Source organism: Styela clava, chromosome 4 (assembly GCF_964204865.1).
Source record: "Styela clava chromosome 4, kaStyClav1.hap1.2, whole genome shotgun sequence".
NCBI classification, from domain to species: Eukaryota; Metazoa; Chordata; class Ascidiacea; order Stolidobranchia; family Styelidae; genus Styela; species Styela clava.
Window position 1 is genome coordinate 9588482 of NC_135253.1, and position 15205 is coordinate 9603686.

The following is a 15205-nucleotide window of genomic DNA, read 5'->3' on the forward strand; positions in this document are numbered from 1 at the left end:
GGCCGGAGTAAAATAATCTGGCCCGGGACGATTCACTGAATGGACCTTTCCGCGACCTTTGACCGCGGAAAATGTTACCCATATTTTACCATTTTAAAATTTCCGGTGCTTATTTTAAAAGTGGTTTCGCGAGTTGTTGCCTGTATAATGGAATATTTGTTTCAAACTATCATTCTAATAATTCTAAGAATGTATCTTCTTAAAGAAAACCTTCATCAAAATTTCACAAATCATGCGAAAATATTCACTTCGATGTTTGGAAGTACAGATTTGTGCGAACAACTATTTTCGAAATTGAATATTACAAAGAACAAGCAAAAAACTGGGATTAGGGATTCCCATCCAGAAAATGTTCCAATCTTGGCGTTGTAACGCTATCCAGCGTGATGCAGCAATATTAAATGTCATTGTAATATTTTTTTAATAACACGACTGAGTTGAGTTCACGAATTGTCGCAGTTTTCGCGCGCTGTTCCGTTTTTAACTTTCAAAAAATATATGCGTCCCGCAAAAGGCTAGCAACCCTGAATTTTGTCCTGCGATTGACATAAAATTTGCCGACCCCTGGGCCGTAGCCGGTAGTCGGTCACGGCTTCTTCCACATCAGAGTCCATGAATCCAAAAACAAATGGCTGATTAATTATGGATCGGACTGGAGGCCGTGGTAGGATGAGGAAACGGGGATGAATTTTACCGAAGTATTTTGGTGCAAGTCATCAGGCTGTAGGAATGAATGAGATGTACGAAAATTATAAGTTTTGGAAAATTAACTTTGTTTTCATTATTTTAATGTGAATGGGGTGAAATGCTATAAGGCAAGAGTACGCGGCGGATTTTGAGGAGATAGAACCCTGGATTCTTTCATTTCCGACCTATTATATATATATTTATGGTAAAAAAAGTGGTTATCAGCCGTGCTACTATTGCTATCAAAACAACGAAATCGCCTTTCCACCAGTAAACGGGGTAATTTTAGATATAATAAAAAACTCGCTGAAACACAAGATCATCTATCTCATTGAAAAACACTATAAACTATGATTTGTCCCCTTATTTGGTCTGTAATATATTCGTTTCTGACCTTACATTTTTTTGTATTGCCGGGGGGCGATGAAGTTGTATAAACTACTGTAGGGGGGGCGATGGTCAAAAAAGTTTGGGAACCCCTGGCCTAGCCGACCCACGTCTATTCTCTAAGCAGCTGTAATGGATATGCCAGAAAAGCATGGAAAAGTGCAAAAAAGATTTATTAAGATAGGGTGCAGACTGCAGACAAACACTAATTTGGGAATGGGTAAAACACAAAGTTGCCAAGATATAGTTAAAATAAAAATTGAGACTCCACACATTCTCTAATCTAATTCATTTGCTAGCATACAAAGCAGAATAATAGCAATAAACCCAATATGAACATACAAACAGTTCAGAAGGAAAACACAATTGAACAAAATGAGATATTGAATTCAAATTAAGAAGTTTCCAGTACAAACAGTAGTCCTTATTTCACCACCATCTCATACTTTTTTCTTTCAAACAAAAATATCTTTTTCATCATTTTCACAAGTATGAAAATATATCACTATATTAACAATATGATCCACTTTTTTCTCTCCAGTTTGATTACTTCATTCACATGATTGCACACATTGTACACGCGCTACTATAGATGTTATTCAAAATGAGGCAGTGTCATGGGAATGCCATTGTTATTGGATGAAGTTGGAAATGTAGGAACAAACCCTGGCTTTGGGAAAGGAGTCTGACTTCCAGGATTGGGCCCAACTCCAGGGTCACTTATGTAATGTCTAAGATTAATCTTATCATATTCTTCAAGGAATCTGAAAAATATAAAATTGTATTCCCATATTATGATGAACTATGATTTTCTATCTAGTTACCGGTAGATATTCTTTTTTAGAAGATTCGAACCTGCGAACACTATAACAATTCAACATGTCACCTGTATGATAACGATCCCATAGTAAAACACAATGAGCCATTTAAAAAGCCATGCAAGTTATTGATTCTAAAACCGTATCTGTATATTTGAGTTCTGATTCTTTTTGAATAAATACAGAAATATGGCCCCCATATAACAGAGCTTGTGATCACATCAAATTAGCTCTGACACAAATTATTGCACTGTACAACAACTTATCAACAAAAATCTCACCTTCCATTAAACTGCTCAATTCTCCCTCTTAATATTGATGGCCCTAGAAAAGTTGCCAACTCCAGTAGACAATCTTCCGCAGCAGCGCTTGTTAATTGGACATCACTTTGCTGAAACATATGTCCCATTAGAATCACACCATTGATTAAAACATCAAGTTATAATTCCACGGGGCCTGCTGTAACTGGGGAAAGTATCTTGTCGTTTGGCTGTACCAGGTGCGCAGCCAGGATTTCAAAATCGGAAATTTCCAGTGCCGTCTGTAACAGTCACCACGATGACGCGCTCGTTAATAGAGCCGACTTTTCAGCGTATAATAAATTTTCTGGCACATAAAATATTCAATCCATGACAACTACGAGATTCTAAAATGTTCTTATGTATTAATTTAATTGTGTCTAACAAAACATTTCTACACTAAAAGGTGTACACTACACGCTGGTGAAAACATTACGCGATTTTAGTAGAAGGCAATTGCACGCGTTATTGGCGACTTTTTCAGTTTTCACAATTCCGTGAGAGTACAAAAATAAAAATAATTATCATTGTTACCGTGGCCCAAATTTGTGATTTAGAGAGGATAAACATCAATGTAAAGGTGTTTACGGCCTAAATAACACGCCACGCTGATGAAAACAATCGGCAATTATAGCAGAAGGCATTTGCACGCGTTATCGGCGACTTTTTCAGTTTTTAAAAAAATAACTGATATGCATAAAGGTACTATTCTTTGAAAGGACTGCAACCTTTTCAAAATGGCCTACTCATGTCATTACATCTTGAGTAACATGTTGGAGGTGGATATGGTTGCTTGAATCTAAGACATTTACCCTAAGACACAAAATTCCATGAATTGGACAACTGGCTTCACATTGTTAAGAATACATGGATTAATAATAAGCTAGTCAACAAAGTTTCAATACAGCAAGTGTTTTAATATATCATTCAGTACAACATATGGCATGTATACCCAAAAGTTTGTTTCCTCCATATAATTTCCTTCTTATCGATTGAAAAATTAGTACTATGCGTAAAATCCAATTAGCTGAAACTATAAGTCGTGCGGCAACAAATTTTTCCTTTTCCTCAGAAATAACTACGGTAAGTAAACATTTAATATGAAATAATACTTACCAGACCATAGAAAATGATGTCAAAAAATGACTCCAAATTAGATTTGAAAATCCTTTTTCCAATTCGTTTGCCAATAATCGGAAGCTGAAATATAAACGTTGTTACTCACCTCAGACATTTGGAAGTGGAAATTAAATTAAGAAAATGGCATGGGTTTTTTGATATTCTGATTTTAAAAATTCAGTCATATTGGCTTATATATACATTTGTATGATTTAACAATTTCAATTCAATTTACAAAGATAATAGTAGTGCTCATTCTAATTATGAATCTCTATCCTCTACGATTTTTTTCTCAGAATCAACAAAAAAATGGAATAACATATGACTATCATTTATATAAACTGAATCAGTCCTTATTAAACTAATTTTCCTACCTATAAACTTACTTGCCGACAAATAGTTTCAATGAAAACAGAATGCTGCGTAAAATTTCGAAATTTTGCTGCTCCAACAACTAGTGGAAGAAGGTTTGCAATTCGGGTTGCAAGTTCTAGACAAATAGAATTATATCTCAATATGTGACAATAATTTTTGAACATTATATCATAGTGCTATTATATCAAATAAAATAATACCTTTTTGATTTTAGCATGTGGTAACATTTTAGTGTTATCAATGTAGAGCATTTTGTTCTCAAATTATTAAAAAGTTTTGAATTCCCACAAAAGTATCATTAAATATAGTGGCTAGGTAAAAATACGTTAAAAAAATTAAGAGAACAGCACTATACTTGGTGAACACTTTTATTTAAATATTATATAAGATATACAGAAGATCAAACCTGGATCCGCTGTTTGTTTTTCTGAATTAGACAACAATTCAGAAATGAGAAAAACACAACCATCTGATCTCTCCCAAGGTTCAGATGATCTCTGAAACCTGCAATCACTGCACCCTCCACCAGAGCTTGGTTTATTTGTATCTTTATCTGAATTTACATTTCTTCCTCGTCCCATTTTTGGAGCTAGTGACCCGCATGAGTACATTGTCCTACAAAACAGAAAATAAATTAGCCTGTTCTAATTTGGTTTGGAATTGGGTACTCCCGAAGCATGTGAACCAAGATAGTGGACGCTGGAACATAGTGCGTGTACCAGGTTAGGGATAGGCCATAATTTCAGGTACAAATACTACCACTTGGTCACTTGGCTAGTCCCCGAAGGCGTATTAGAACTAAAACAAGGAAAATTGAAATAAAATTATAGCCTAACCCTAACCTGGTACACATACAACGTTGCGGTGTCCGCCATCTTGGTTCACACACTTTGGGAGTACCCGGAATTGTACTGTTAAATAGAATCTTCCACTAATTAATAAATCCGGTAATCGCTACCATCGTTTCCTGAAGGTTACCAAATACCATTGCTATGAAAAACAGAAATACATCCTTGACTAAAAACAACCTAATAGAACAGATCTATTGATGAAAGTAAACTCACTGGTTTGTGTGTAGATCCACATCGTTGTCTCTCAATTTCTTAACAACACCAAACTGTGCAGGTGATTTATCAATAGCAGAATATTTCTCAGTATTTTCTGGCTGCTTCTCAATTTCTTTTAAGCCTTCTTTTATTTCTTCAATAACTTTTTCTAGGGCGTCTTCACCTAATAAGATGGTAGATATTAAATGCCAATTAAATTACGTGGACACAGTAATCACCAATATAATGGGACCATAAATCATCATTTGAATGCTATTTTATTTACCAACATTCGGTTATGCAGCATATTCAAATAAAACTTTTCAAAAATTCTGTGTAGAAGCGTTTGAAATCTATTATTAAAGCCTACTTATCATACCATATGCTTTTACATAATTCGCAACTGCGACCGCTGCTCCTTGCCTAACCGATGATATAGGATCTCTCATATTTGTTAGAAATAGTTGATACAGTTCATCTTTCACATTCCTTGCCTCTTCTAAAAGATGAAAAACAATTGTAAAGATCTTTGCAATCAAATTTATAACAAACACCAAAAGCTCAGGGGCAGTGTTGCGCATCGTGCTTGAGCGTTAGGAATATGCTCGCCACCGGACCTCTGATTACCCTGTGTGGGTTCGCAGGTTCGAATCCCATGCGGGATGTGCAAGAGGATTGCTGGACTCCCCGCCGTCGTGAGGTGGTTCACCTAATCGCTGGTCTGTTACGGATTCCTCCACCATTAAGTCCATGCTTCCAAATACAAATACCTGGCTAACTAATCCAATACCCGACATGAACTGGTAACCGGATGAGAGGATGTGATTCTCTATATGATTAAGACGTCTTATCAACTTTCCTCTCCTCCGTATGAATCCTACGCTATCCTAAATATATTTCAACCTGATATTGATGCCAGAAACTATTTACATTTTAATGAGTCACAAATTAGCTGCAAATAGCTTAATAAATAAAGCAACATTTCCAGTTTCCTTATGAAACATGCTGAAACTAAGAAAAACGACAATACCTGCAAAATTTAAAATGAAATTTCCGCAAGCCACACATGCTGCATCTCTGACTGGCCAACTGTCATCACGAAAACATTCCAATAATGCATTCAACAATGATACAATGTGTTGCTTTAAGGCCTGTGGATTTACCTAAAAACATGGAAATGAATATGCCGCCAGCATGATAATTCATAATTTCATACATGTCACTTGGCAATACAGTATAAAAGTGAAATAGGTAACTCCACTGATCAAAAGTTTCCAGGAAAAAATACTTGCCGCTAGAAGTTACTGAAACACAAGTCAGGCCAGCCCAGCATTCAAACTGCGCAAAGGCAATTACAATAAAATTGACTAACAGTTGAGGTTGCGTGAAACTAACTACCTTTCCTTGCTCTCTATGCCTTTGCGCAGGTGGATCCGTATGCGCTTACGCAAGGATGCTGTAGCAAGAGTGTAAATGGCTATTCTATTCAATTCAAGAGCTAGAAAAATATGTACCTTCCCTCCTAGTTCAGCAATGCAAGCACAAGCTGCTTCTCTAACTGCATGATTATCTGCCTTTGTTGATTTTATATAATATTCAATGACGTCGTCAATATATGTTTCAACCATTTCACGACCTTTGCCTTCTGAGAGTTGCCTCCAAGTTTCTTGGGAATATATTCTAACCCCATCTGCAACGTAGTATCTGCAATATTTAAAACCTTAAACCTATTAATAAAGTTCAAATTACCCAAAATACCAATGAAAACAGAATTAAAATAAAAATATATATTTATTATTCCATTTTGAAAAAAAACTTTAAATATTTCAATTACAGTTAAAACCTTGAATATTCCAGCTACTAACCGGTTCAAGCACAATCTGGGAAGAAGAGTTGGATAAAACTTTTTCCTGATATTAATATCAGGAATTGACATCAAAAAATGTCTTGCAGCTGTTGAAGATGCAAGTCGAACCTGAAATAAGCAAATGAAAAGTGCGAATAATACCGCTAGCATATTAAATTGGATGCAGTTTGAATGAGGTTTGATCATTCTAATCAGGGATGGCCATTTCCGAATACTATTCTATTCCAAATACATTCTAAAATAATGTTTTGGAATCTGGAATTCCGAATACATTCTAAAATCGAAAATAATACATTTTTGTTTTAGTTTATTAAAACCCAGTAAATTAGGAAATAAGCTTCAATAGAAATATCAGAATAAAGTCACAAACCAACAGTATATGTACACAAAGTAATTGATAGTTTATAACTATCAAAGGGATCAACTACGAGATTCTAAAATAGCAACTTATGACACAGTCAGTTTATTGAAATTATTCACTTTGTACAAATGACCATTTGAAAAGATAGCCAAGGAGTTGTCTGACGCTTTCTATCATTAGTACCATGATATTACGATAATAGTCAAGTCTATTGACAAAAATACTACTTGTATTCAGATAATTGTGTATATTTTTTGAGAGTAATAAAATTTATTAGCTACAGGCAACTGAAGCAAGCAACAACAATCGAAAATCCATTATGCCTTTACAAATTCTAATATTTAAGCCTAAAGTATTCTACTACCTACTACGTACCAGTATATTAATTTATGTGAACCATATAGTTATTATGTGTAGCATATTGTTGTGTCTGAAATTATAAATAAGTTAGTAGAGGATAGATGACCACCACTGCCAGGCGCGCAGCCAGGATTTTCGAAATCGGAAATTCTCATTGCCGCCTGTAACACCCACCGCGATTCCGCATAGGTGCCGCTGCTCGATAACCAGTATTGGTTTCTCGCGTCTCCTTCACACTGAAATATGGCCTATTTATAATTTAATTTATTGCAATTTGTATGTTTGTGCCTATTTTAGATATGGTGAGAAATAAACTACTGATTACCGTCTTTTCAGCGTATAATGATCATCCTGTTACGTAAAATATTCAGTCCATGACAACTACGAGATTCTAAAATTTTTATATTCTAATTTAATGTGTCCAACGTAACTCGCGGTTGCTTCTTCTTACGTTAAAATAAAAGCATTACTATTTGGTCCACGGCGATCTGTGGCCTAAATGTACGAGATAAACTGCCTGATGTATTTCATTTTATTACGTATTTTTGCAATCTTGCCAACTCGTTATCGCCGTTAAAAATATCTCAAATAATGATATAAAAATCCTGTTAAGTGTAGAGTATAATTCATTTCATACAATGAATATACATATAAAGTTTAGCAGTAAATTAAATGTACGATTTATATGCGGGTGCTAAAACCCATGGGTTAGGGTTATTATGGGTTCAACTATCTGTAAAACAAAAAAAATTTCATAGGTGCAATAGCATACAGGTGCAATTGTCATGGGTTCAAATGTACGTGGGTTCAAATGTAATGGAACCCAAAGATACATATTCAACGATTATGCCACCTGTTAAAAGAGTCGACTTTTACAACAAATACTATAACAACGAATATATATTTTTCTGTTGTGCTTCGTGACCGATAAGGTCATATTTGAAAAGTCTTGCTTTATTAATTTAATGGTCGTCGACTTAACTTGCGGTTGCGTCGACAAAATAAAATCCTCATTCCTCACCACTCCTATATACCATTGCAATCTGCGGTCATAAAAATAAAAACGTGTGGTAAACTTCCCGATTAAATTATGTTTTGATCCATATTTTGCGAATTTGGCAAATATTTACCATTGATGTACTTGTTAACAGTGACTCCGCTCAATCCAAATGCTGCCACTCTGATTATTTTTAGATAAAACCGTTCGAAAAATCCATAAATCTGCTGTAAAATCTCAGAGTAAAATTTATTTCATCACAATAAAATTGATTGAATATACTTTAGATTAATTATATTATATACATCCTCACAACTCGGGAAAAAGTCGCGTTTCAAACCTTGTATAATGTTAACACAAAAATATTCGGCAATTTAAAGTAATGGATAATCAGGCAAATCCCGCCCTCAATTTGTGACTATGTTTTGCCGACCAAACATAATTAGTGCCAGAGGCACACAAAAGTTTGCGGTTTTCACTGTCTAGAAAAGCGTTTTTTAAAATTTCGCGGGCCTCAATAAAACAATAAATATATTGTTTACGGTTTTATTTTTAGTATTTTAAATTGCTTTTCAATCAAAAAGTTGCGTTGTCTTTAGAAAACTCGACGCCGATGAACGTATTTACCAGATTCACAATTCTGTGCGGTACAAAAATAAAATAATTGTCGTGGTTATCGTGGAACAAATTTGTGGAAAGTTTTCGTTTTGGACAGAATAACACAAACGTAAAGGCGTTTACGGCCTAAATAACACGTTACGCTGATGAGTGATAAAACATTCACGCGCAAGTTTCTATCGAGAATGTTTTCATTCAACGGAAACGCCTTGAAAGCGACGTCGAAAAGGTGTGACGTCACACGAAAATCCGATATTCCCATGAACGCTGATTCCGATATTCGAATAACGAGATATTCGAATACTTTATCCGAATTGGCCATCCCTGATTCTAATATAACTTAATAATGATATGATGAGCAAGAGGCTCTCTTGCAGTTACCATTTCCAGCATAGAAATTAATTTCTAATAGGCATGGCCGAAATCAATATTTTACTATCCTGTATACATTCTAAAATAATCTTTCCGAATATTGAATATATTCAGAGTTACGAAATGTTCAAAAGAAAAGTTTGCAAGTATCGTCAGTATTGCAAAGTTCTCGGTCAAACTGAAACCCGAATAATTAGTTGTATACCGAAACTATGCTGCTGATAATAGTTTAGATTGTTTTGATTAATTTTCTATTTTGCCAGAGCATGCCCTGTCTGATCATCAAACGTCACATGAAATATTCCAAATTCTTCCATAATACATATCTACTATTTTGAATATCAAACTGTCAAATAAAATATCCTAAATTCTTTTTAAAATCATATTTACCATATATATATCACCAATATCACCAATTATATATAGGTGATTATTTGCTTCGTAGCGGACATCTCCGCTACCTAGACATACACTCTAAAAAACATTAAGGATAAAGCACTTTTTTATACCTGTGACCAGTTATCGGCAAGGCCCTTTGCAAGATACGTAGAAAACTGTTCTCCGTATTTCAAAATACTATTGTGATCTGGATTAGATTCTGAAAGCAAAACAATGCCAAGTGTAAAAGGAAGTTAGAAAATATGTTTTCGTCGAACAAGAGACCATACGCAGCCAAGAATATGAAAAAATATTATAAACCAGGGTGGTCCAAGGCTGCGAGGTTAGCGGTCCGCAAAATCTTTTAAGACTGTCTCGCAGGCCGCAGTCGGAGAGAACCCAAAAGTGATCAAAACATCACTGGTTTACTCCCTTTACACATATTTAGACATGAGAGTTCACCGCTCGAATCAGTTTTTAAGGAAGATATATAAAGCCTTCAGTTATTTTAAAAATGCTTTTCGAGAAATACTGTGATACTTTCTCGTGTTTGGTTATGTAATGTGGCTTCAAATTATATTCTTTGGTGACAGATATTACTTGAAAACACACCAGACACGTTTGTTTGAAGTTCTCGTGGATTAGGAAATACGTTTCCTCACAGTTTACCTCGGTCATCTTTTTTACACTCATTGTATTACGAATTGTTATATTTGACTAATTTTATTACTTGCGAACAACCAAGTCCTTCTAAGTTGGGATTCCAGACCCAGCTTGAATAAACTGGATCGTGTGGCGCTAAGTCAGCTCTGTGGTTCGTCACATGGCCAACGCTTGAAAATAGAGGAGTGTTTTTACTAAAATAAAGGCACAAATCGTCTCTCCAAATGAGGAGTTACTTGACGTGAGCTTAAGGTAAGAAGTTTAGATGAAATGCGCAACCCATCTCATTGATTTGATTTAACAAACATGAATCCTGGGAAGGGCTATTTCCAGTCGCAATAAATTAAAAATAACTCAAAAATGTTCTGCTAATGATTTAATGCACCTAAAATTGTTCTGAGAGCCGCGGTTTGGACCACCCTGTTATAAACGATTCCACAAAGAAAATATAGAAAACAGCAAGTTCGTTGATCGAGTTAAATGAAATTGGTGTTTTATTAACAACTCCACATTGACTGATTTACCGTAATACGCTGTGCTGAGTCTTTCCATTTATCACAGGTGTTCGAATTTTCAAAACCTATTCAAAACTATACTATACAAAATGTTTGAATAAAATTAGTAAGCAGAGTCCCGACTCCCGAGTGTACCGAACCGATATAAATTAATAAATGATTATGAATAATAAATTCCATATAGCTTACCTTCATTAACATCAGGTTGTCCAATGTTTACTAATGAAGCACAAACATAATAACCAGTTTCTCTCACAAATCTGTTCTCGTGAGTCAATGCACTGAATATCAAATCAAGAAGATCCTTGAAAAAAAATGCAAAAATTTTTCATTTGAGACACACAACAAAATTAGTGGTAAATTTGGGATGGAAATACCATTTGCTAGTTTAAACCAACCTGTGTAACATAAGGATTGAAATTTCTGCCACTTCCTTCAATCATAAACTGAAGGCATTTCATGCTTGTTTCCAGGTGACGCCATCCTGCTGATTCATGATATATGGTTGCAGCATCGACTGAAACACCCTGTATTTCAAAATATTAATATATGTATGATTACTGCTACCAGTGATAGGCAAAGTTTTAATAAAAATACGATAAACAAATATTAAAAAAAAAAATCTAGTTTATCATTTAATCTTGTAAATCTTGTTTTTTTAAACTTTTTTCTTTATGCCACTTACTCTTTTACGACCAGATGTTGTCTCCATATTTTCAGTGTTGTCATTTGCATCAGGTTCCAAGCCAACTTCCATATCACGATGTAGATTACTATTAATCAAATTCAATACAACATCAGAGCATTTAGAATAGGTTTCCACACCATGATGCTTGCACAAAGCACCTAAGACTTCTCCTGAAAAAAGAAGAAATTCAAAGATATATCGAATTCCCTCTTTGATGATATGATTGCAAATCTCTCTAAATGGTATCAAGTATTCAGCAATTGTTTCTAATGGGGATATAAATACAAACAATTTATGTCAATCACTGATTTTTACGTGGCTATTACACAATTTAAGAAGGCAAGCAATGATCAAACCATATAGGATTGCAATAAATACATTCACATTCTACAATAACAAAGGTGGGTTATAGTGTTCTCAGATAGGATTAGAATGTTCATGGCTCATGCTAACTAGAAATTGTACACCTAGCAAATTTACTAGGAGAAATGTGACTGAAAACTCAACATCAATCTGCCATCCGCCATGTTTATTAATATATATTATTTGACAATTAAGCATGTAGATATCAAAGTATATTGTCTCTTTGGTTCATTACTGCCACTGATCCTTACAATGTTGCTATGGTGCCATTGCCCAGCTTTTATTAAAGTGCTAGACTTGAGTGTGTTGACATCACAAGTTACACATCTCTGATTTAATTAGGTAAATTCTGTGTCCAATACCTCACCCAGGAAGTAATAAACTGGTTAGCCAATGCTGAACCAAAAAGATTCCATTTCTTCCAAAATCAGTAGCCCCTCAAATATCCTTAGATATCAGTGGATGATTTTTCTACTGTGAGCTGTGCTTCCACAAACTAGCTTTATGATAATAGGTCTGATATTCATTCAATGTCTGAACTCATAATTTAGGATAGGATAGGAGATACATATTTATCCTGGGGGAGAGGAGAGCCGACAAGACGACTTAATCATATGGCGAACCACGGCTTCTCGTCCGGTTACCAGTCCAGGTCGGGTATAGGATTAGTTAGCCAGTTATTTGTTTTCGGAAGCATGGACTTGATGGTGGAGGAAGCCGTAACCGACCAGCGGTTACGTGAACCACCCTACGGCGGCGAGGAGTCCAGCAATCCTCTCGCACATGATCATCCACGTATGAGATTCCAAACTGTGAACCCACGTAGGGTAATCAGAGATGCGGTGGCGAGCGTATTCCTAACACTTAGCACGATGCGCCACACCGCCGAGCCTTTTAGTAGCACAATTACCTGCAGCTAGTCTGACTCTAACTTCATCATGCGTAAGGAGCCTTTCAGAAATTTTCTGTAGCTCTTGTATCAGATCATCTGTGAGTATTTGCACAAGATTGTCAATAATACATTTGCTGCCAGAGAGGCTACCCTGAAATATTCATAATAAATAAGATTATAGGTTTTGGAGATTGAACTACTTTCAGTTTTCTGTAAACGGCACACATTATAAGTCTTATACAGATAAATAATCACAGATGAAAAAAAGACAATCAACTTTCCAATACATATATATGGGCATGGCACATTTAAACCTTACTTGAGGTCACTTTCAATACCATGGTGGAATTGAAAATAAAATTATCTCATGTTATCGAGAGTTTGAGAAATAGACTAAGAACAAACCTGTATAGGTTCCCACTCTTTTGTTGATTCAGCTTTCGAAAGAATTGATAAAAAATTCTTCTGCAATTTGACTATCAAATCGTCAACATTTTTCGCCTGATTTCCTTTATATCAAATAATTATAAGTATAAGTTTATTTTGACTCCATAATCAGCAAAAGACGATAAAAAGATAGATAAAAACAAAAGTAAAAGTAACTGATTATAGAATCGGGAAAGCGAACAAAACCTAGAGTAAGGTTTGAAACGTACAGATTTTAGATGGAAAGGTATTGATAAAAGAAGTAGTACGTGTTCGCTCACCCAACTTATTGGTTAAATAATTTCAACGCAGACTTCGGTACACTTAAAGCAGGTTTAGCCTCTCTTCAGCCTAGAAGAACCAATGCTATAGAACGTCTTAATCCATGCTAGTCAATCTGTCTATTGATTTACAGTAATCAACATTGTGGTGCAATAAACTATGATCATTGAAGCCAACGAATTAGAGAATTAATGAAACATCAGAAATAGTATCATCCTAAAGGTGTATTTTTAGGATAGGATTCACATATTTATCCCAGGGGAAAGGAAAGAGATAATACTGCTTAATCATATGGCAAACCACTGCCTCTTATCGGGTTACCAGTCAATGTCACAGTTTCTCATAGATTCAAACATTGTTTAAATATCTGTGACACACTCCTGCACTCTTCCGTTCCGTAATAAAACTATAATTTTTGCCCCATTCATTGAAAAAGGTTCGCCATACCTGGTATATACTAATATATCATATACTACATACACTCAGACCAACAATGCAGCAATAAAATCTTACCATTTTGAGTGGTGGTTTGAGGTTTTTGTGATGATACCACAACTTGTTTCAATTGAATAACTCCTCTATCTCTTTCCAATTTCTGCTTACTATTTAGCAAATTTTGAATTACATCAATTTTATCAGAAAAACTCATGATCACAGACCGATCTGTAACAAAGACTACCAGTATAGGCTAGGCTATTATAAACAGATAGAGCAAAAAGTCTTCAACTGCTGGTATTCTGGTATTGGCTGTGGAAACTGAAAAACAAACATTAGAAATAGTTTTCTATTTTCTCCTCAGACAGCAAAATTTTTACACTATATCTGTATGTATGTAGCCATTACTGCATTAAATATATCTGTATATCAGAAAATTTTATCATAGCTTTAACAAATTCTCGATAAAAGTGAAGGATGATAACTCAGCTGGATGAAGAAAATGAGCCGTCTTGTCAACAGCACGTATTCGTCACTCTTGGTCTGGTGCCAGCAGAGCTGAATGATGTTTTCACACCACCCAAGGATTTCATCCCAAAAAACAGAAAACGACCCCTTCGCGTAAAATCAAAAGCGCGAGTACTGACAGCTAATCAAATTTCTGAAGATCTCGAGTGCCAGCAAAAAATGATTGAAAAAAATAACTCGAAAAAAAAAGCGCACAATTAAACCCCCGGAAAATGCACACACATCATCTTCACATCTCAAAAAAACAAAGATTGACTGGGACGCAGTGGCGGCGCGTGGTCATTTTGACAACCGGGGCAAGCTACTGCGGGACCAAGTCACCCCCATCTACGGGGACAGGATGAGCGCTGTAAGTTCTCCCATCATTTTATGAGTATGAAAACCATTCCATCGGTAACAAACAATCGGCAAAAGCGACAATTTTTAACGATAAGAAAGTGTCTTTAAAACCGGTCCAAGTCAAGGGATTAATAAATATAAACATAGTTTATTTTGAAACTTCTTTCAAAAGGAAAGGCAATATTTACCCAGATAAATACAATGACATATTAACAGAAACTTAGGGAAAGCAGACAAAACCTAAAATAAGTTTTAAAACGTTACTATGAAGAAAGGAAAGTTAATGCAAAGATAAGGACATGCGTCGCTCACTCATAGATATATATGCTGCTAGACTTCTACTGCTTGAACATATATGCAACACGCCGCGGTTTCTTGGAAGCAAAATGC

General features: G+C 35.4%; 1 protein-coding gene across 1 annotated transcript; it reads right to left on the reverse strand.

Moving 5' to 3' along the window:
- Positions 1-1228: 1228 nt before the first annotated feature.
- Positions 1229-14722, reverse strand: LOC120326658 (uncharacterized). Its single transcript, XM_039392977.2, has 17 exons — positions 14027-14722; positions 13211-13314; positions 12824-12956; positions 11548-11720; positions 11261-11389; positions 11052-11166; positions 9816-9904; positions 6597-6706; positions 6246-6435; positions 5762-5894; positions 5111-5230; positions 4750-4915; positions 4092-4300; positions 3697-3800; positions 3308-3391; positions 2174-2283; positions 1229-1838 (listed from the first exon to the last, which is right to left on the reverse strand). Exons 1-17 carry the CDS (start codon positions 14160-14162, stop codon positions 1670-1672), a joined length of 2274 nt encoding a protein of 757 aa, XP_039248911.2. The 5' UTR covers positions 14163-14722; the 3' UTR covers positions 1229-1669.
- Between the last annotated feature and the right edge of the window lie 483 nt (positions 14723-15205).